This window comes from Poecilia reticulata, linkage group LG22 (assembly GCF_000633615.1).
Source record: "Poecilia reticulata strain Guanapo linkage group LG22, Guppy_female_1.0+MT, whole genome shotgun sequence".
In the NCBI taxonomy this organism is placed as follows: domain Eukaryota; kingdom Metazoa; phylum Chordata; class Actinopteri; order Cyprinodontiformes; family Poeciliidae; genus Poecilia; species Poecilia reticulata.
In genome coordinates, this window is record NC_024352.1 from 7,020,449 (window position 1) to 7,041,098 (window position 20,650).

A 20,650-nucleotide genomic window follows, 5' to 3' on the forward strand; every position below is an offset into this window, starting at 1 on the left:
TATATGTGTGTGTGTGTGCGCACACACATTTAATATTTTGCCCCCCCAGAGGTAGTCCTGGCCCCCCCAACTTTAAAAGTCTAGCTCCACCACTGATTCTTTGTAGTTTATTTTTCTCGCGGTACTTTAATGTGAAGCAACCGTTAGTCCTACGCAGACATCTTGAGGCGGTTGAGGCTACCGCTAGCTAGCTCAGATGCTTCTATCACGGATAGGTTTATCATGTTCGTCCTCGCTACTGAATTATGTCGCTGCCAGTCCTACGGTACATACATTATGTGCGAAAAGCTTGGCACAACAATATAAAATACGCAATTTATGTCTTGATACCGAGGTCTTACATTTCATTGGTATAGTAGTTTCACTAGAACGGTGTAGATTTGAGTTGGGCATGTATTTCGATACCACACCACTCAATCCAACCATTTGAAAAGCTGCTTGGAAAATAAAATTTCTGGCTATTCATGTTCATCCAATCATCTTGGAAAACAAGATTAGACGGAACATAATAAAAATGAGATGCGGATACATTGAGGTGATTTATTTTACAGAGGGCGCCAGAGAGAGAAGGCACAGTTTGGACTTTGGTGTCCTGAATGAAAGACAAACATACATTTTAAAGAAAAAACTAAATACAGTACACTGAAACCCAATATTTTTATAATTATTGCAAAAACCGACTTTGTCCGGATAGTTTAGTTCGAAAACATACTTGATAACAGCCAATATGGCTACTGCTTGAGTGTTTTGATTATTTTCCTTTTATCCAAAACTTGTGTATCACAAACTTCCTGATATTAGTCACATAGGTGGCACCAAAGTGAATAACACTTGATTTTTTATTTTTATATTTTTAAATATGAATGAGGTGAAAAGGAACAGAATTTGGGATCTTGATTCTTCCAGTGGAGTGGTAAAGCGAATATGACTACCATCTGCTTTGCAGGCTTCCTGAGGAACCTCTGCAGTTCATCAGAGCGCAGTGTGCTTTTTCCATCGCATTGCCGTGCAGCTGGGTTGGAAGTGTTTCACAGAGGAATGTTGGCGTGCTTCTTCCACGGATTGACCTGCTTCTTGCTGGCCAGCACTTCCAGGTCGCTGCAGATCTTCTTACGGGTGGTCGCGGGCTCGATGATGTCGTCAACGAAACCTAAAGAGAACGAAGTTCAGATGGAGGAGATGTTTGAGGTTTAAACACAACTAGCCGGCGGTAAAGACCGCGTCGTGTTTTGCAGACAGCAGATTTACCTCTGACGGCAGCTGGGAAGGGGTTGGCAAACTTGTCCACGTATTCAGCCTCAGCTTCGGCCTGGTTTTCCTTTCCTCTGAAGATGATCTGAACTGCGCCCTGTGCAAACAGAAAGCAGTGAGTGGGTTCAAGAAATACGTTGGAAGACAAATGGACAGAGATGATGAATGTGTTTGCACCTTGGCACCCATGACGGCAACTTCGGCCGTTGGCCAAGCATAATTCACATCTCCTCTCAAGTGTTTGGAGCTCATTACATCGTAGGCACCTCCGTAAGCCTGAAAGGGAGACAAAAACAATGCTACGGCTAAGAATGGCAATTTGGATTATCAACCGCACAGCTTTTATTTTCGTCACCCAGAACTATTCTGTAAATACGCACCTTTCTGGTGATAACAGTTATTTTTGGCACAGTGGCCTCTGCGTAGGCGTACAGCAGTTTGGCTCCGTGTCGGATGATGCCGCCATACTCCTGAGCGGTACCTGGTGGGAGTCATCGCCCACAAATTAAAGGGATATCTGTACATTTAGATGCAAAACCGTCATTCGCCTCTCCTGTAGGACTAAGCAAACACATCTGGTCGGTCCGCTTCCAATATAATTTTCCAGAATACCTGGCAGAAAACCCGGAACATCCACAAAAGTGATGATGGGAATGTTGAAGGCGTCACAGAAGCGAACGAAGCGGGCTCCTTTTACCGAGGAGTTGATGTCCAAACAACCTAATGAACAAGACAAATGCATCATAGACTGAAGGATCAAACTTTCAAATCAACTTTCAGATTTTTCGCTTCAGTTTAGCTTACCAGAAGCTACTTTGGGCTGGTTACCCACAATCCCCACGGTGCGGCCACTCATTCTGGCAAAACCCACCACAATGTTTTTGGCGTAGTTGGGCATGATCTCAAAGAAGTCCCTCTCATCTACGATCTGGACAGATGTGTTTCGGAAAGCTTTTTAAGTTTGGCATAACTAACACGTCACGTGTTTACGTGTCGATGTGTGTTTTGTTTGTGCTCGTACCGCATGGATGATGTCTAGCATGTCGTAGGCTTTCGTCGACTCAAACGGGACGATGGTGTCCAACGACTTCACCAGACGATCGCTGTAAAGAAAGAAACACATGAAAAGCAACCCCACAACATTATAATGGCAGCTGGTGTATCTGACACCAAAGCCTTAAAATGTCTTAAATTCATTAAAGAAAATGTAAGATGGCCTTAAATACATTAATCACAGGTCATAAACTGTGTTAGAGAAGGACTATTTAATCTCGGATAGAGGTTTAGAGGTTTCACGTGCCATAAATGAGACCGTTTACCTGGGATCATGGCACTCCCTGATGGGAGCTGGATCCTGATTACTAAGTGGAAGAAAGTTGAAGAACTCCCGTAGGTTCAACAAAGCCTCAACATCGTTCTCAAACGCACGATGAGCCACACCTGACAATAGAAAACAACACAAAGGGAACACTTTTAGACGCTTTTGAGGCATTCAAAAATATGATCACGATCCGTGAGAACAATGTCTAAGGAACCGACCAGAAACGGTGGTGTGAGTTTTGGCTCCGCCCAGCTCCTCCTGCGTCACGTCTTCGTTGGTCACAGACTTGACGACGTCCGGACCTGTGATGAATAGGTATGACGTATCCTACTCTCACACACACATAAAAGGAAACACTCTGGTCAGACTAACTTTAGATGCAGTTTTAGTGTGAATTAAATAAAAATCAGCAATGTCTATGCACCAAATATTGGCTTAATATCATCAATAAAGCAGCGCGCTGTATTATCCCTTCACCCCCAAAAGATGAGGTTCAAATGCATAATAAATAACCCCAATTTTCTATGGCATTCCTGATGAATGTGTGTAATCTTTCACCAGATCTGGCCTGAGCCCGAGCAGCCTCATACCTTAACCATGAAGGTGAAATCCGTCAGGGCAGGGGAGTACACAGCCCCTCCGGCACAGGGGCCCATGATGAGGGAGATCTGAGGGATGACTCCTGAAGCCAACACATTCCTCTGGGAAAGAAAAACAGCTGATTTTTATCTCTAAAATACAGGAAAGACGAGAAGATCCGTCTGCTGCCGAGAACGAGTTCAAAGCTGGACTCCAGAACACGGTGCAAACGGGAAAGGTTTCCAAAGGTAATTTTGAATTTCTCACGTTCCATCGTTAACTCAGACGTTGACTATAAACCAAAAGAAGGTGCATTTCTGACGATTAAACACACCAGGAATATATCTGCGTATCCAGCCAGGGACTCCACTCCCTCCTGGATGCGAGCGCCGCCAGAGTCGTTCAGCCCGATTACGGGAGCGCCGACCGTCATGGCCTGATCCATGATCTGAGCACGCAAAAAGACAACAAAGCTAATGTTACAATGTCGAAGCTGGGAAAAATGGTGCTTTTATGGTGCGAATGGACGTTTGGTTGGTTACCTTACAAATTTTCTGCGCGTGAGCTCCGGACAAGCTGCCACCGAACACCGTGAAGTCCTGGAACGAGTAAGAGAGGACCAAATGATGGAGGGTCCAACAAGACTGTTGGAGACCGTAGCCCGTACCTGACTGAACACATAAACCAGCCGGCCGTTGATCCTGCCTCGTCCGGTCACAACGCTGTCGCCGGGAAACTGAAACAGAGTACAAAAGGTTAAAAATGAATCCTTTATTCATGTGCGTTGCAGCTTTGTGAACGTTACCTTGTTGCCGTCCTGCTCCATGCCAAAGTCGGAGCAGCGGTGTTCCACAAACATGTCCGTCTCCGTGAAGGACTCGGGGTCCAGTAAGAGTTCCACTCGTTCCCTGGCGGTCAGCTTACCCTGCAGCGCGTGATGACAACATCAGCACAAATTACCTAAACCTTTTGTTGTTTTTCACCTCAGGTAACAAATGTCTTTACAGTCATGGAGTAGAAAAAAAAGAAAACAACCCCACTGCATAATACTGCCATCCCCATGTTTCACCGTGGAGACGGTTTATTCACAGTCCAGATGGGCATTGTTAGGTTTCCACCACACAGCATTATGTATGTAGGTTTGCACACACTGATACCTGGAATGTGATATATTGTGCAGCTCTGATTTATAATCACATTAAATTACACACATTACGTCTGGATATCACTTTAGGACAGGGTGGTCAGCATGCAAACACTAATAATACTGCAAAGATTTGCTAAGATCGTGCATTATAAATGCATGCATAACAAATATGCTTTATTAACAAGACCAAAAGGAGATTTGAGCTACTTTAGCATTTTTTTTAAGTGTAAGCCATAACGTAACCACTGAATCCAGAATGCTAAATATAATATCAAAACGTCTGTTTGTAAGTGACTCAGACAGGGAGGATGGAAAATGATCCTTTGGTGTGTGTTTGCTGACTTTACCCTTTTGTGTTGTGCATCTATTCTCTTCTGACCTCCCCCGATTAGCGCCGCCTTCCGTTTCTGCTCGATCCTCTCCTTCACGGACAGGTGGCTGACCGAGTACCAGCGACAGTCCGGCTGGAGAGGGATCTGTGGTGAGGACGCCGCTGCTGCTGCGCCATACTTTATCTGCGCTACACTCCTCAAGGAGACCCTCAATCCGCTAAACAGCCTACAACTGCTACGAGCCACAGTGAAGGCCGCCATCATGCCTGTGCGTGGTCTGTGATGACAGCAGGAGCAAGAGGGAGAGACAGCCACTTCAGCCAATGGCGTACTGAGGGGTGGGTTCCGACAGCCAATCAGAAAGCGCAATGTCCCAGCTGTCGTGAATGGGCGGGAATATACCAAGGAAAACTTTGGAAAACCGTTTCCGTGAAAGCGGCAGTCTATGAAATAAATATTTAGGCAGAAACTAAACAGATGTATAAAAACGTCAGAAAAACAGTTTATTTATAAACAGTTTTGCATTTTTTACTAATAAATATTTATATTTTTTTGTAAATATTAATTGTAGTTTATTAATCTTCATAAAATGTAAATTTATATATGTGTTAATTTAGTTGTAAATTAACCCAATATAACTAAAACTTGTGACTTGTGACAGGGAATTTGTCACTGAAGAACAGTGGAGTAAAAGTAAAAGCTGTTTTACTACAATTTCAAGGTCAGTTCATGTTTTGGTTGTTTCTCAAACTCATTGTTCTGAGTTTCTCATCAAAAACTACTCACTAAAAAAAACAATTAACATTTACATTTCTTATATATTTTTTTTAAAAGTTCCTTCAGCATTTCTCAATTATGATTTAGCTATACTTTATTATCTGAAATCTCTAATCTCAACATTTCATCTGTTAAAAACAGCCTAATTTCTTCTTTCCCTTCATATGTATGTATAAATTTTATTTCGATATATTACTTGGACGCTATGAAGTCCAAACGAGCATATAGTTGTAATTTTGACAACTAAATGTTAAAAAAAGATGTTTAGAAAATGTTTAGAAAAGAAGAAAAGAACAAATTAACAGGGAGAACGAGGAGATGAGAAAAGCCTTGAGCAAAACGACAAAAAAAAAAAAAAAAGTGACTGTAACCAGGGTAACAGCAAGTCTCGCGTGAGGTGCATGTCTATCCAGAGGGGCTGGTGTGAGGAAAAAAGTGGTAAATCGGACGATTGATGCACTTATGATAATACAGCAAATTGGCTTTGGTTAGATCCCAGCTCGCCAAGTCTTTTTGAAAAACCTACATCGATTGCAGGGCTTCGGGTTGCAGCTTGCATTTTTCTTCGCTGCGTGACGTATAAGACGGTCCAAGTGGGCAAGTGATACGGTTAAATCTCCGATGGCTATGCTAATGCTAGCTCTTTAGCTTTGTTTACATCTAGTGCGCGCCTGCTGGATAATTTCCGACCGCACAAATTGGGGAATTTAACTTTAGTTCTTCATTTTATCTGACAATCCATGCGAAAAAAAATGCGTCGGATAGTATGTAGACTCTATGGCTGCTAGTAAGTATATGCTGTTCGAGCATTTTGCTGATTATTAAGCTAACATTAGCTACGTAATGCTAACCTTTTGATCTTGGCTCGTTCGATCATGCGGTTAGATCGTAGCCCATAGGTCTCTTTAGATGTGCGTTTTGTTGTGACATATGGTGTAATTCCTCCGACTTTATAATATTACTCAATTATGACCTTAAAAACTTCTCGATTAAAAAGCAACTACTACACAACAAACCGGGGATGCTAACTTAAGCTAGCCACCTGCTGAGCTAGCTGACGTTATTCGCGTTCAATGAGACGGCTACACAATGCATTGTGTCCGTAATTAATTTATATCTTATTCTGCGTTCACGTGGTGCAGTGGGCGCCTGTTGCAACACCGGGCTGCTTTTATTTTCGTATCCAAGTTGGCTGTCTGTGGATACTCTCCGTCGGACGGTGTTCCCCAAGGAGCTGGGTAGTGCACCGCTATGAATCCCGTGGATGCAACCGCTCTGTATGTGTCTGCCACCCGGGCAGTGCTGCGGTGCGACCCGCTGCAGCCTCAGACCTTCGCAGAGATGTACAAGCAGCTACCCTTTTTCCGACAGTCCCTGTCATGTCTCGTCTGTGGTAAGCATTCTGAATATTTCTAACAGGAAGACATATTTGAAGAATGCATCTTTCTATGGATTGGTTTTATGTAAAAAAAAAAAAAAAAAAAAAAACAACACAATGAAAGCTTTTTAATCTGGAATAATCTGGAATTAGGGTAATAATTGGTTGAAATTTCTGTGGGCTGCAGGAGTTTCCACTATTTCTCTCGCGCTCACTACTGCGGTCTCCTTAGCAACCAAGGCTGAGATAAGCTCATCCATCCTCTTGACAAGACGGATGACTGTTGTTGTGCTTGCTGCACAGCCATGTGGTTCCTATTCATGCTGTACTTGATCACTACGTTTTGGTGAGGCAGGCTGTGTTTAATCAAAAGCAACACAGGAAAAAAAGAAAAATGAATGACACATCTGACGGATTCTTGTAAATCTTGCTTGTGATTTTGTTTTATATCTAAATCTCAGATAAATGGGAATTGACAGACAGAGGTCTAATCACCACACCCCTGGATTTTGAAGTATTTAATTGGATTTGTTTGGTGAAAAGTTGACACGCTGAAGGGTTGAATATCGAGTTGTACCGATCAATCGCACCGAGTCAGGTTCTACTGCGGGTTTTTTCCTGCTAAAGGGGAGTTTTTCCTCCCTGCTGTTACTACATGGTCCTCCGAAAGGAGTGAATACTGCAACTTGCAAATTTTTCTCAGAAAGAAAACTTGTATTTATTTATTTTACCAGTTTTAATCAACTGAACTTTTGGCTTTTTCTGATTTCTCCTTAAAAGTAAAAAATAAGATGTTTTATGCTTTCCGTCACAATCGACCAATCATTTTGTTGTGAAAAGGAAAAATAAAAATATGATTTGTAGTTTTTCCAACCCACTGATCAGTCATCAGTGGACTTCTGTGTAGCTTAATGTGTTGAAAATCTGAATAGCAGTAAACATTGCTGGTGTTTCTGTTTTTTTTTTTTAACTTCAGGCAAACTCCTTGAGGACCCCATCTCCCCAACACACCCAGAGTGTCAGCATTACGTCTGCTTGGGCTGCAAAGGCCAGAAGATGCAGATCAGGTCGTCGTGCAATCGCTGCAAGGACTACTCCTGCTTCCAGGAGAACAAGCAGCTCTCTTTACTGGTGCAGTGTTACCGACGGCTCTGCCTCTACATAACTCATTCGCCACTGCTCAAGTCCATCAGCAGCCACGTGGGAGGCTCTCCGGAGGTCATGACCTTGTTGGAGGAGGTGCTTGTGTCGCACAAAGAGGAGGCCGAGCATCCGGGCTTAGCCGAAGAGGATCTGAATCCATCTGCTCCCGAGTCCCTCACGCCCACGGAGGCACCGCCCGCTCCTGCGGAACTCTCCGCTGTTCCTCAGAGCTCCTCCTCGGAGCCTCCGTGTTTCAACGGACCACCGGATTGCAACGGACAGGCGCTGGAGGACCCGTCTTCCCCTGAGCTGGAAGTGTGTGAGGTGGTAGAGGAGCAGCAGCATCATCATCTAGGTCTGTCTGTGTCTGAAACCGCCTGCAGCGGTCTAGAACTGGGTCTGAGCACTGGACCTTTAACCCCAACAATAGGCACTGTGTGCTCACTCAGGGAGGGGGAACCTTGTACCAGGGAGCTGGAGGAGGGGGAGGTGTTGCTCCTCAGCGTAGAGGAGGTGCTGCAGACGCTGGATCCCCTGCAGCCTGACCGGGACGTTCTCCACACACACCCGGAAAGGACGCACATCGCCACAGACAAAACGCACACTCACATGTACATACATCTGGATGCAGCCCACAACTACACCCAGATCCACACGGGCAGAACCCACACGGTGGCGCACCGCGCCACTCACACGCACCCTTCTTCCTTCGACCCGTCTCCCGCCTCCAAGCCCCAGCAGGACCGGCCCAACCGGAAGCGCTCGCGCTCCGAGAGCGACAGGGAAAAGGTGAACCCCGTCCCCATCACCTCCATCCTCCACGACTCGTCGCCCCAGTCGCACACTCCGACCCCTGCTCACACTCAGCACACGAAGCTACCCATGCCTCCCCTCGCCGTTCCGGCGCACACGTACTCGTCGTTTCCCAACGGCGCGTTCCCCAAGCACAGCCGCCCCGCACAGAACCACAACAAAGGCGCCAGGAAACACGTGGACCCGAGTTCCAAGAAGCCCCACGCCAAGGCCCGCAGCGGCGGAGGCTCCAAGACGAAAGACCGGAGCAAAGACCAGCGGCCGATGTCGGGCTGCGTCTTGCCAGCGCCGCCCGTCAGACCTCCGTACAAGAAGCCGGTGGAGAAGAAGGGCTGCAAGTGTGGCAGGGCCACTCAGAACCCGTCTGTTTTAACCTGCAGGGGGCAGCGATGTCCCTGTTACTCAAACCGCAAGGTGAGACCACTTGTTCAGAGTGGAGGCGTTTCTGTTTTTAAATCTTTGGAGGGTTTTGTTTACAATCTGTCCAGTTTTACAACAATGCTGTGCTGTTTTTGTGCAAATTATTTGTCTCATCTCCTGCACGTTGGGAACCTTTGGTAATAATTCAGCAGCAGTAATCTGTTCTGCTGAACAAATTACTAAATAAATAAGAGTATAAGTGAATAATTTTTCTCTGCAATTTAATTTTAAAAAATCTCCTCTTTATGATGTGGGTTCATTTCACACAGAGTGACATGTTTCACATGTTTGAGTCAATGGTTGTGATCCACAGCTAATAAAGATATATATAAAAACTGAATATTACGTCTATATAAGACCAGTAGAAATGTTCTGCTTATTTTTGAAGATTTATCAGTTTCCAGCAGATTGTAAACCCTAGACACAAAATGTCATAAATAATGTTGAGGAAGCAGGTTTTGCATAAGGTTTTTTTTTTTTTACCTCAAGCATATTAATGAAAAGTTGAGTGGAAGGAAAAACTACAAAATTACTGTTGCTAGACATGGACTGTGGCTGGAGTCAGTGTTTCAAGAGCCACCACACTCGAACGTTGTGTCACATCGCATTAGCCCAACCCTATTGTTGGGGTTAAAGGTCCAGTGCACAATAGACGTTGTGATGTGACACAACGTCTATTTTAGTAATCGCTTATTCTATCAGTTAGTCGAATGATTAATCGGATAAAACAATTGCCACATTCTGCAGGTTTTAAGCCCTTTTTATAGTCTATTAGAAGTTAAAAGATGCAAATAAACAAATAATTCAGTTCATTTTTAAAATAGAATAAACATTTTATTACCAAATATGCATTAACATAGTGATCTTTATCTGATTAATAAATCCATAGCAAAATGAGCATAATGGGAAACATGCATATTTGACTAAGGATTCTTATTATTTACTGCTCTGAGTATGTTGTTCTTCAGCAAAAACCCATTTTTTAGTGTGTGTCGATGTAGATTATAGAGTCTGTATTGTCACTAACTCCAGTTAAGATTGTTTACTAAATTAGTTGACTATTATTTCAACAATCAAGTAATCACGATTAATGTGATTAATCGTTTGAGCCCTAGAACCGGAGACATCATCACAGTATCACTGAAAAAGGAGTCGGCTTCTGCTCAGTGGTCCAAAGCCCTGTTGTCAGAAGAAAGCTGCTTTTGCATTTCATTTGGATATACATTTTTAGAACATCCAGAATCAGTGCATCCATCTAGTATGACATTTCAGAGCACTTCATGCTTCCCTCCACTGACTGACAGCTTTATGGAGCTGCAAAGTTGGCACCTGCCTGCCCCCACACTGCAAAAGGTGCCAAAAGGTGGTTCAGTGACCACGGTGTTACTGTGACTGACCAGCGTACTCGCTTCACCTGAACCGCATACACGCTCTATGGAGTATTTGTGAAGGGTAGAATTAGAGACGCCAGAGCCAACAATGGCTGGGGAATGCTACAAGCTAATGGCTTCATTTCAAAATATATTGTTGCTGCAAGTCAACCGAAATGGTGCCCGTGCAGATAATGTATAGTACATGTATTTGTCGGCAAAATGACGTCTATGTGTTGAAAAATAAAAACATTTTATTACTGTAGCATATTCTAATAATTCAATTTCGCGTTTTCATTAGCGATAACTCGGCATTACTAAAAATAAATTATCAAAGCATATCGCTCTGTGTGGAATGAAACTACGTATTAATTTATTTTAACTGAAACACTGAAATTAACATGTTATTTACTGATGTGCAACAGGTGTTTATCTTCAATAATCAGTCGATGTACGAAGTTGCGTAGTTTCCGTGCAGCGCTCGTGCGTACTGTCCGAGTTGCGTCATCTCTCTCGTCCTCCCCAGGCGTGCTTGGACTGTATCTGCCGGGGCTGCCAGAACTCCTACATGGCCAACGGCGAGAAGAAACTGGAGGCCTTCGCCGTGCCCGAGAAGGCCCTGGAGCAGACGCGGCTCACCCTCGGCATCAACCTGACCAGCATCACGGCGGCCGCGGCTCTCCGCAACCCGGCGACCACCAGCATCCGCGGCAACACCCTCCTCAACGTCGCCACGGCGACGGGGACTCCCGTGACCACGGCCTTTCTGTCCGCCAGCCCGCCGCAGGATGCTAACTTTGACGACAGCTTGGAGCTGCTGATTGGCTGATAGGCAGAATATCGGGGAGGGGGGGGACGATGACGCAGCGTGGGGCTGATTGAATGTGACGGCTGATTATTCACCTGTTACTGCCGGCTCCCCCTTCCTTCTTACGGAGGACTCGACTCATGGCAGCTATGTGTCTGTCCTGTTCTGTAACCTGCTGGTTTTCTGTACTGGAAAACGCTGACTAGTGAGATTAGCATGGGTGTGCCAAAGCCTCCTGTATCGTGCCTGTGCACTGGTGTGTATTGTTGCCAGTCTGTAGGTATATACTCTATTCCAAGGATGTTCTGTTCTTCAAAGGTGCTTTTTTTTTCAGCTTATAGACCACAGATTTACTGCGGGAGGCAATAGAAACCCATTCCAAGTTTTGTTCATTTGCACACACATATGTGCAGAGTTTTACTTTTTTTTTTGTTTTTTTAATAAATTTGTCTGTCAGTAGCGTCATTTTTTATTAAGATTTCATCTTCACCATTCTGAGTGTTATTCCTAAAAATATGAAATGTGTCATGTTATCAGGACCCCTTCCTAATCCCTAACCCCGTACACGAGCAAACTTTAATTTTGAAATCAGACTAAGCGTCACACAAGACACCCTGTCTAAATGCTCTCAGCTGTTTGGGAGTTTGTTTTGAACTGCATGCTTTTTACTTTTAATGAGGTCATCCTGAGGCACTTGCCCCGTGTTGGAGGCGAACAGTGGGTTTTTATCGTCATAGCAATAGGAACGCCCAATGGGGAGGCTCGCTGCTCCTGTCCGGTTAGTTGTGACTGCAATCGTCAGTCCTCAAAAGCTAACACACTTGTACATGGCTGTATGTGTATAGAGGTAAACTGAAGCCATAGTTCTATCAGAGTTTCCTTTAAAAAAAAAAAAAAAATTCCCCTGCTTCCCCAACATACTCACACACGTAAAGTCCTGATTAATCAGAGATTATACCAGATTTATTTTTGATACTGTTGGAGGTTTGGTATCCGAGTGTTTTGGTTATATCACAAAGAAACGTTTCACGAGGCTGTGTGTTGTCTGTGTTTGTGTTTACCTTCTCAACATGTCCGTCAGTCCAGTATTGGTGACCAAAAGAAAAAGAAAACAAAAAAAACAACTGAACAGAGAGAAAACACAACTTCTCTACTTGTGGACCAGGAAAAGTAGCAGGTGGACTTTTAAGTTTGATCAGCAAACGTGTCCTATCTTCCTGTGTGTGTGTGTGTGTGTGCGCGCGCGTGTGGGTTTCAAAGATGTATTTGTTTTGGGCATTACTTGAACCCTTAATTTTGTTTTTTCTATGTCCTTTTTTTTTGTAATGTAAAAGTCTTGTTTGAGGAGTGACAGTTATTTGCTGAAACATTCACTGCCATATTATGGAGACATGTAACAACATGAATTAAAAGATAGTTTTTTACTTTTTCAGCTTTGTGTCTTATTGTGTGGACAGATGTGATTAAGGGAGGAGTTTGATTCGCTTATATTCAAGGCATAGCTTTCGTCTACATACATTCATCTTAGAAAAGTTTAATTTTGGGCTTGTTTTAGATGCATTTTCAGAACACCCTAAAAAAAAAAAAAAAACTATACAAAGTATCGACCGATTGATGAATATAATAATTTTTAAAAAAAGTATGACCGACTGAAAATTGAGATTTGTAGTTCAAAACAGGAATATAATATTTGCTGAGAAAACTAGACCCAGAGTACATTAAGTTCAATGTAATATATACAACTTTTACTTCTTGTTACACCCTGAGAAAAAAACATCAATTAAATCAATTTATCAGTACGAATACATTTGTAAACAATACCATATATGAGAAACATATGTGTCCATCGCTGGGAAACGTTGAAAAATTGCACAGTGACGTCCATTTGGTCAGTTCTCTCGACAGAGAGCAATTCCAATGTTTGCAATTCAGTTTCTCCAACTTAACCCACATGCATTCTTGTTTCCAGCCACTGCTACATACGATCTGTGCTCGCAAGTCACTGGTGGAGTATATGCACAGCATAAATGGCTCATCTTCGTTCCTTTTTGAGCAGCGGTGCATTCAGTGTTTCCCTCTGCAGCTCAGAGCGATCCCGGCTCCACTCTCCATAAGAAGTTCTTCTCGTCTTCCAGTCCCGTTTCTTCACACGGCGACTGACGCAGTCTACTGTCGATTCCGGAAAGCCCTCAGTTAACGCCGCTAGTCCACCAGGAAAGCCCCAAAGTAGCTCGCCCTCCCGTCCATCTCCATGGCGCTGGCGTTGCTGACGGTGACGAAAAGGCGGTCGGCCGGCTGCAGGAAAGCGGTGCCGGCCTGATGCAGGGAGAAGAGGCCTGGCTCCTGACCCCGAGGCCAGCACACGCTCCGGGACGATTTCATCAACAGGATGGGTCCTGTGTAGGAACTCATCTGCGGGGGATTAAACGACAATTTAAACATCATCGCTGCTGCGTCGGTATTTTATCATCTACTGATACGAAAGCTGGACCTTTTTATAAATGTACTGGACGAGTTCTGCCCCCTCGTCGTCTGCTGCTTCCCCGTCCGTCTCCCCCACAGACGGAAGCCTAAAGTAGGTCTGGGCGTAGACGTAGTACAGGCCAGCACTTGGTACGAGCAGCTCCCCTCCTTTGAGCTCCATGTTCTGCAGGAAGGACAGACCCCTCTGGCCCTCCCATGCTCGGACGCGCTCGCCAGAGTACCCCCTGCTGCTCCGCGGGCCTGCAACAGCACCAACCACGGTTATTTGGAGGCCCGTCCCCGTCATCGCAGATCATTTGGGACTGCAAGAGCCAGCGTTAAGTGTAAACAGTCACCACTGGAGACAAAGTACAAAGCAAATTGCAAGGACTTGTTCACAGAGTACACAATGTTACCAGATGTGCCCACAGACCAGTGTGTATCTTTAAAGAAATCATTGAACTGACATAGGAACAAAGATGTCATCGGTTATAACGCTGCCAATAGTTAAAAGCATCGTAACATCTAAAGACAAGCCAGACTGAGAAGTTGTGTCTCGCATGTTATTGTCATCAAAAATTAAACTATAAAACAAACGGATCGTTTCAAATCCGGAGCCATGTGTAGAAATTTTATGCGTTTCGAAAATGACTAGTCTCACCATCAATCCTACCATATACAGGCAACGATGTCACCAGTGTACTTTGATAGCAAAATGTGGGATTTTTTTTCTTGGCATCTTGAAAAGCAGCCTATTTTGATTTGTCTGTACCGAGGTTTCATGTTTGGACACATTTAATGACTTTGTTCAATTTCAGGGTAATCTAGGAACACCCCATATTCTGGATGTGTTTCATAAAACATATGTACTTTTTAAAATGTATTACACTTCAAAAATTTCAACATATACATTACCCTTCCCAGAAATGCAAAAAAGAGCTACGCGGTAAAGTAGTTTTCTTTTATTCACTAAGCTTCCCATGAATATAGCTTTAAGCTTTACCTTTAATCTGAAATTGAATAAATATGTAAGCATTAATAACACAAAAAATAATAAATAATTAAGGGAGAATTAAATTAGGTTTCTAAATATATATTTCAATATTTTTTGCATGTAGTTCAATGAAGACAGGCTGAAGTGACTGATTTTTGTCCCGTGACTTCAGGGTTTTTCAGAATAACACTGCCAATCAATAAAAAAAAACAACAAAAGTCACATTGTGTTATTGTTTAAATTCTCTGCAATGACATCCAGCCACTCGCAAAAACAACATTAGCTCATGTCATGCTTTTATTGTCTTAAACACATCAAAAGTAAAACTCAGCGCCACACAAACCGGAGGACTTACTTTACCCCGAAATGTTGTGCAAGGCGAAGCGTGGGAGATGTCTTGAATTCATTATGTATTCTAAGAGTTAGCAGATATGAGTGAAATAAAGGAAAATACATAAATAACGCGTGAACTTAAAAAGCGGAGTGTCAGCGCCAAGACATGAAAGTCGTCGACTGCTGTGGATGGAAGGAGGAAGGTTTTGTGTTGCGTTTGTCAGACAGTGATTTTGCGTGATTTACGATGAGTGATTTTTTTTTTAAATTCTAATTGACGCATTGTGACAGTTTGAGGTGATAAAGTGATAGAGCACAGATCATCTCAAACTTGGTTTCTTGAACATGTCGATGTTTTTCACTGAATACCGCAATCCTCCACAGTCTCTAGATCTCAACTTAACCGTTCACTTATGCCAAAAAATAAAAAAAAAAGAAAAAGAAAAAACTCCATGCATTATTTATTTTTCATGTGCCATACAAAAAAGAAGGCTGAATTCTAGAGTAACGTTTTCTAAAAATCATAACATTTTTCTGGGGTTTCGATCAGGAGCTGCAGGTCCCGACAGACCCAGGTATGAGGAGGTAACCGAGTCCAAGCACCTCGGATTGCCCTGAGGCCAATTCCTCACCTTTTGCCCCGGAAAGGACGGCTGAGCATTGTCAAGATTTGCACTGAATAAAGAAGCCTCTCTTACAAACTTGCACTTGAGCTTTCAATGACTCAATTTGTGCTAAATGTTTTTGCCTGAAGCCACAATAAACTGAATCTTACTTTCTGGTGCTGCTGGAGCCTTTGACGACGAGGCAACGCCGGTCACATGGGCAGCGACTTTAGGAAGAGGGACCCCACGGACCCCAGGGCCCAAGATAGGCAGCACTCCCGTCAACTTATCTGTAGGAAACCCAAACAGACAGAAACAAAACACTCACCACGGGGCGTTTTTAGTGGGAAAAGTCACACACAAGCCTGTTATTAGTCAATGGGGGGGATTGTTCTTACTTCTCATGGCAGTGGATATCTCCCTCTGGAATCTGTCAGCAATCTTCTGCAGGGAAAACAGAGAAAGGCAGAGGAAAGAGCAAATGAATTGGCCAACAAGTTATCTATTATGCCAAACACAATGGCATTTTTAACTAACGAAGTCATATTCGGTATCTAGTGATTCACCAGAACTGATAAGGATCCCGCAGTAATCTGCGCAGTTGATAGAACGTGTCAGATTATGGTCTAAATATTGGCTGTTCCGAAAAGAAACACTAAAATGAATATCTTCAATTGGGTTTATAACATTCAGTGACAGACAATTTCCCAACATTTTCCCCTTTTAAAGATGCAAAAATGAGGGTAAAAAAAAAAAATAGAGCTATAAATGGTTAGGAATGTTGGCAAAATAGTTTAAACAAAAAAAGCAAAAAAAAAAAGTAAAACCTTCTCGATGTGGTAGTGGAGCTGCTGTGTGACCTGCCAACAGGGATCACTGCTTTTCCTGCCCTCAGCTGCTGGGTCCTGGAACTCTGACTGCAGCTTCGCATTTGTCAGACAGGATACGCTGCTCCGGGAAAAACTGTCCTGCATCTGGCAATTTAAAATAACTCAGTTAATGAAACTTAAAAAAAAGAGGGGGTTGGGGGGGGAGAAACATGTTTAGCCACATTATTACTCAGAGTGAAGTGACAGCATGCTAACAAGACTGAGTATACCAGCAAGGGCACACACACTGCTGCAGCTTTTAAGCGATTTACAGTGCTGGGCAAAAGTAATTTTTTTGTATTTAGTCATGTGCAATAAATGTCCCTAGGATTTCACATGATAAATTGACACAAAGCAGAGAATAATAGTTAAGATCCAAATCTTCCACATTTCTTTCATAAATTATAGATTTTTTTTTTTTAAAGAGTGGCATCTAATTTTCCGTGCCTAGTTTTACCATAATAACCTAAAATGAAATCCATCAGATTTCTTAACACAGCAGGAACAAAGCGGACGGGATCAGGGATAAAGTAGTGAAGAAGCTTAAAAGAGGGATGATAATCATTAATTCCCAAAGTTTTCAGGTCAAACACCCAAAGGGAAAAATTTCAAAGGGATTTAATTTTTTGTGAAGATAATTGGGTTTTTTTTTCAGTCGTTTCTTATACCATGCATTAGTAACTTACTAATAAAAGTAAATGCACCACGTCAAACTGGCTGGTATTTTTAGAGCAACCAGCCAAACACATTAAGCATCCCGTAAACACACACACACACACACACACAAAATACGTAATTAACTCATAAGTGGTCCCAGGTGTGATCGATGAGAGGCGGGATTTTATTACCAAATCCAGCCAATGAGGGCCCAGAGTAGGAACCGTCGGACTTCACAAGCAGCGTTTCAACACTTGTCACAAGCGCAACACTGACCTATTCAAGCTTGCGATACGTGTTGCTTTTGTGTGCCACAGCCCAGTCAGTGCGAACAAATCCCATTTCCTCCCATTGTTTCAGGTTATATACTCGCCCTAGTGTCTCCTTTTTTTATTATCCGGTGTTGAGCAGAACCTCCCACAAGACTGTGTGGAACCTAAACACGGTGAATAAAGTAATTCTGGTGAGTTTTTTTATTTTATTTTTTTTTTAAGGGGGATTGTTTGCAAAGTGACGTTTTTAAATCAGCTTGATAACCAACTGGATACGTACGTGCCCGAATTGATACGTCTATAACAAAAGTTCGCCGTTTTAATGCAGCCATTAAACGTAGCAGAAGAAGCAAAAGAAACGCACCTCGCAGCCAAACGCGTGTCTTACCGTGTTCAGGACTTTGTGGAAGTACATGAAGCTTATGGCCACCGCGACCGTCTGCAGGAGGACAGCTGCGAGTGTTGTGAGGCCAAGGCACTGGAGGGAGATAGAGATGGCCATATCGCAGAGCGCGGAGACACCTTGAAGTCCGGCGAAGTAGGAAATCACCCCCAGCCACTGCACGGCAAGTTGGATCAAACACCTCTGCGTTTCTGCTGGGAAGCATGAGGGTGGGAGGAACGGTGCAGCAGAGTCTGGAGGTGGAGCAGAGAGAGGAGGCTTGAAGAGTTTCAGCTTCCTCAAGATGTCACTGTTATTGAACATATCCAAGCTTGGAGCGGTAAACGCTGCTGCGTTTCAAGGTCCAGGCGGCGTTGGGAATTGGAGCGATTTGCATCATGAAGCAACACGGCAAACGACATCAATACAGTCCCTGTATTGGGGTTGTTTCCTGCAGAAAACGCTAACGAAAGCAATTTCTTATGTTTTGATTGCCATTTACCAGATTAATCTGTAGGTACACGATTTTTGTAATTGAGTTGAAAAGTGAATAATAAGAGGTTTTTAAAACGATATTGAGATTTCTGAAAAGTATGTTCATATATTGGTATGTTTCATTAGTTGGGGCTCTTTATGCATAATTTACTGCATCAATGCAGCGTGGCATAGAGGTGATCAGTCTGATTCTTTTTAGGGTTCAGGTCAGATTAGTTCACTGGCCGGTTATGTACAATCAAAGCGAATTGCTCTTCTAAAAAATTTTGCCACACCTGCAAGCTGACTTTAGATTGGGGAGAAAAACAAACACTGGACCAGCATCAAGAGATGACATAGCTCCCCAAATTATCACAGACTATGCAGACATCAAAATCAATCTGGTTGTCTCTTGTAGGGTTGACTTAACAAAAAGAAGGCAATCTATCCATTTTTTTTTTATCCATCTCTGCCTAAAAATGTCTAACTTGAGGTCTAAAGTAAGCGAGAACATTTTGTTTATTAAAGTCATAACTAAGGAGACGCAATCCTGAAAACGCATTCATTCTAAAAAAGCTTAAAAGATCCGACACCGTAACAAGTTTTGATCATAACGGTTCATAAACACCGCATGCAGTGGCGCAAAAAGTGGGTATGCAGCGCATGCAACGCATAGGGGCGCTGCACCAGAGGGAGCGGCGCGCAGATGATGTCTTCGCATACAGTTCAGCGTGCCCTTACGTTCCTTCACCTCGCGCACATTACGGGGTAAATGTAGGGAGTTTTACCTTTCACGTGTCTTTGTTGGGGGGTGTTAGAGCTAAGCTCCTTCACCCTTACTTACCTTCCTTGGGTGGGGGGGATAGGGAGCGCCGATTTATGTTTTTGCATCCACCTGAATAATAGTTGCGACTCTGACTGCATGCACAGCAAAAAGCCCAGTGTTAATTTAACTCTGAAGAGTGTGGACTATATAAACACTGAAAAAGTGTTAATATCAACTCTGTGGGAGTTAAATCAACACTGGGCTTATACTCTGAGTTATGTTAACTCCAACGGAGTTGATATTAACACTTTGAAGAGTGTGGACTATATAAACACCGAGAGTTAAATTAACACTGGGCTTTTTGCTGAGTGGTTAGAACGTTTTTAGGAACATCGTCTCTTCGGAATAACTCCCTTTAATCCTCACGATGAAGGGATCCTGCGAAAATCTTGGTCAGAGTGTTAAATGTGTGCATATTTGTCTAAAAAGTCGAAGCTATAACATTTTACTACTTTAGCTAACCTCATTGGACGTAACGTGATCAATGCAATGCACAATTAGTTTTTTTTTTTTTTTTTTTAAATGAGTGACCCAATGCCCATTTTTAGACATTTTTCGTGCGACTTTTGTGGCATCGATCCAGCGCACGTAGTCGTTCAAAAGCATCTAAATTAAAAATGGAAGAAAAAAAAAATTCCCCTTTCTACTGTATCCATTGTGAGTCAATTTTAACTGATCGGAGCCGAACAACTTGCGATTGTTATGACTTCGGTTCAGCCCCGGGTTGAGCTCGTCACATGGGAACCATTCGCTCTGCGCGGCGTAACCTTGAGTGATTCCCGAGCTTTCATTCCTTCACCTCTAGCCTCTTCCCCATTGTTGGAGCGGGGAAGTGGGAGGGGAGCTCACAGAATGCACAGAGCTCCTGGATGCGGACGGCCCACTGAAAACAATCAAAACGTGCGTGGAAGCGTCTAAAATGCTCTCGCGTCAGCATGCAACCATCAGTCGTGCTCATGCAGTGTGTGTGTGTGTATATATATATATATATATATATATATATATATATATGAATGACGCTGAGGTAGCTCAGGCAGGCGTAGATGGGTGACTAACCTGCTTCACTTTGACAAGTCAAACAAACAGAGGAGCTTGTGGTCTTCACTTATCGGGGAATTAAAAAAAAAAAAAAAAGAGGAAGAGGAGGTGGTAAATACCTCTCGAGTTCCACGAAACAAATCAGTTCCCAGGCTTGCTGGAGCAGAGGAATGAGGTAGGAAAGTGATACTTGAAGGCTTTCTAGCCTCGGGCATGGAAGATGACACGATGAGAGACATGCCTGTCTTCTGTCCCTACAGCGAACAGGCCTCTGAATGTTGATTTTCATTCATCTGTTCCAAATCAACCTTATTACTGTGAGGCATGTTCTGGCTGAGTGCAAGAATGTACAATTATTGCAACTTTGAGCACATCAGAGTTATAGAAAAGGAGAGAGG

The 20,650-nt window shown here is 43.3% G+C and overlaps 3 protein-coding genes across 4 annotated transcripts; 1 reads left to right on the forward strand and 2 right to left on the reverse strand.

Annotated features, from left to right (window-relative positions):
• Positions 1-526: 526 nt before the first annotated feature.
• On the reverse strand, positions 527-4,929 carry pccb (propionyl-CoA carboxylase subunit beta). Its single transcript, XM_008399226.2, has 15 exons — positions 4,646-4,929; positions 3,957-4,076; positions 3,819-3,887; positions 3,694-3,750; positions 3,486-3,599; positions 3,163-3,273; positions 2,791-2,899; positions 2,571-2,691; positions 2,273-2,354; positions 2,056-2,179; positions 1,864-1,971; positions 1,632-1,732; positions 1,429-1,527; positions 1,249-1,348; positions 527-1,150 (listed from the first exon to the last, which is right to left on the reverse strand). The coding sequence occupies exons 1-15, from the start codon at positions 4,892-4,894 to the stop codon at positions 1,029-1,031; spliced, it is 1,686 nt and encodes a 561-aa protein (XP_008397448.1). The 5' UTR covers positions 4,895-4,929; the 3' UTR covers positions 527-1,028.
• Positions 4,930-5,791: 862 nt separating this feature from the next.
• msl2a (MSL complex subunit 2a) lies at positions 5,792-12,771 on the forward strand. Its single transcript, XM_008399221.2, has 3 exons — positions 5,792-6,800; positions 7,762-9,155; positions 11,058-12,771. The coding sequence occupies exons 1-3, from the start codon at positions 6,659-6,661 to the stop codon at positions 11,358-11,360; spliced, it is 1,839 nt and encodes a 612-aa protein (XP_008397443.1). The 5' UTR covers positions 5,792-6,658; the 3' UTR covers positions 11,361-12,771.
• On the reverse strand, positions 12,223-18,864 carry LOC103458422 (tumor necrosis factor ligand superfamily member 10-like). Of its 2 annotated transcripts, none has more exons than XM_008399223.2 (6): positions 17,921-18,864; positions 16,562-16,708; positions 16,133-16,175; positions 15,905-16,024; positions 13,831-14,063; positions 12,223-13,751 (listed from the first exon to the last, which is right to left on the reverse strand). In XM_008399223.2, exons 1-6 carry the CDS (start codon positions 18,236-18,238, stop codon positions 13,542-13,544), a joined length of 1,071 nt encoding a protein of 356 aa, XP_008397445.1. In that variant the 5' UTR covers positions 18,239-18,864; the 3' UTR covers positions 12,223-13,541. The 2 variants fall into 2 exon arrangements, with proteins under 2 accessions (XP_008397445.1, XP_008397444.1); XM_008399222.2 differs by having other exon boundaries at positions 16,133-16,178; positions 17,921-18,861.
• Between the last annotated feature and the right edge of the window lie 1,786 nt (positions 18,865-20,650).

What these genes read in the sequence shown, in the direction of transcription:
- pccb (XM_008399226.2), bottom strand. Translation starts at nt 4,894, where the DNA reads ATGATGGCGGCCTTCACTGTGGCTCGTAGCAGTTGTAGGCTGTTTAGC. An exon ending in AACTCACACCACCGTTTCTG is followed by an intron (nt 2,692 to 2,790) that starts GTCGGTTCCTTA and finishes TTCTATTGTCAG; the next exon opens with GTGTGGCTCATCGTGCGTTT. An exon ending in CCAGCCCAAAGTAGCTTCTG is followed by an intron (nt 1,972 to 2,055) that starts GTAAGCTAAACT and finishes CTTGTTCATTAG; the next exon opens with GTTGTTTGGACATCAACTCC.
- msl2a (XM_008399221.2), top strand. Translation starts at nt 6,659, where the DNA reads ATGAATCCCGTGGATGCAACCGCTCTGTATGTGTCTGCCACCCGGGCA. An exon ending in CCTGTCATGTCTCGTCTGTG is followed by an intron (nt 6,801 to 7,761) that starts GTAAGCATTCTG and finishes TTTTAACTTCAG; the next exon opens with GCAAACTCCTTGAGGACCCC. An exon ending in CCTGTTACTCAAACCGCAAG is followed by an intron (nt 9,156 to 11,057) that starts GTGAGACCACTT and finishes CGTCCTCCCCAG; the next exon opens with GCGTGCTTGGACTGTATCTG.
- LOC103458422 (XM_008399222.2), bottom strand. Translation starts at nt 18,238, where the DNA reads ATGTTCAATAACAGTGACATCTTGAGGAAGCTGAAACTCTTCAAGCCT. An exon ending in GATATCCACTGCCATGAGAA is followed by an intron (nt 16,025 to 16,132) that starts GTAAGAACAATC and finishes GGTTTCCTACAG; the next exon opens with ATAAGTTGACGGGAGTGCTG. An exon ending in GGCTCCAGCAGCACCAGAAA is followed by an intron (nt 14,064 to 15,904) that starts GTAAGATTCAGT and finishes GTGCTGTTGCAG; the next exon opens with GCCCGCGGAGCAGCAGGGGG.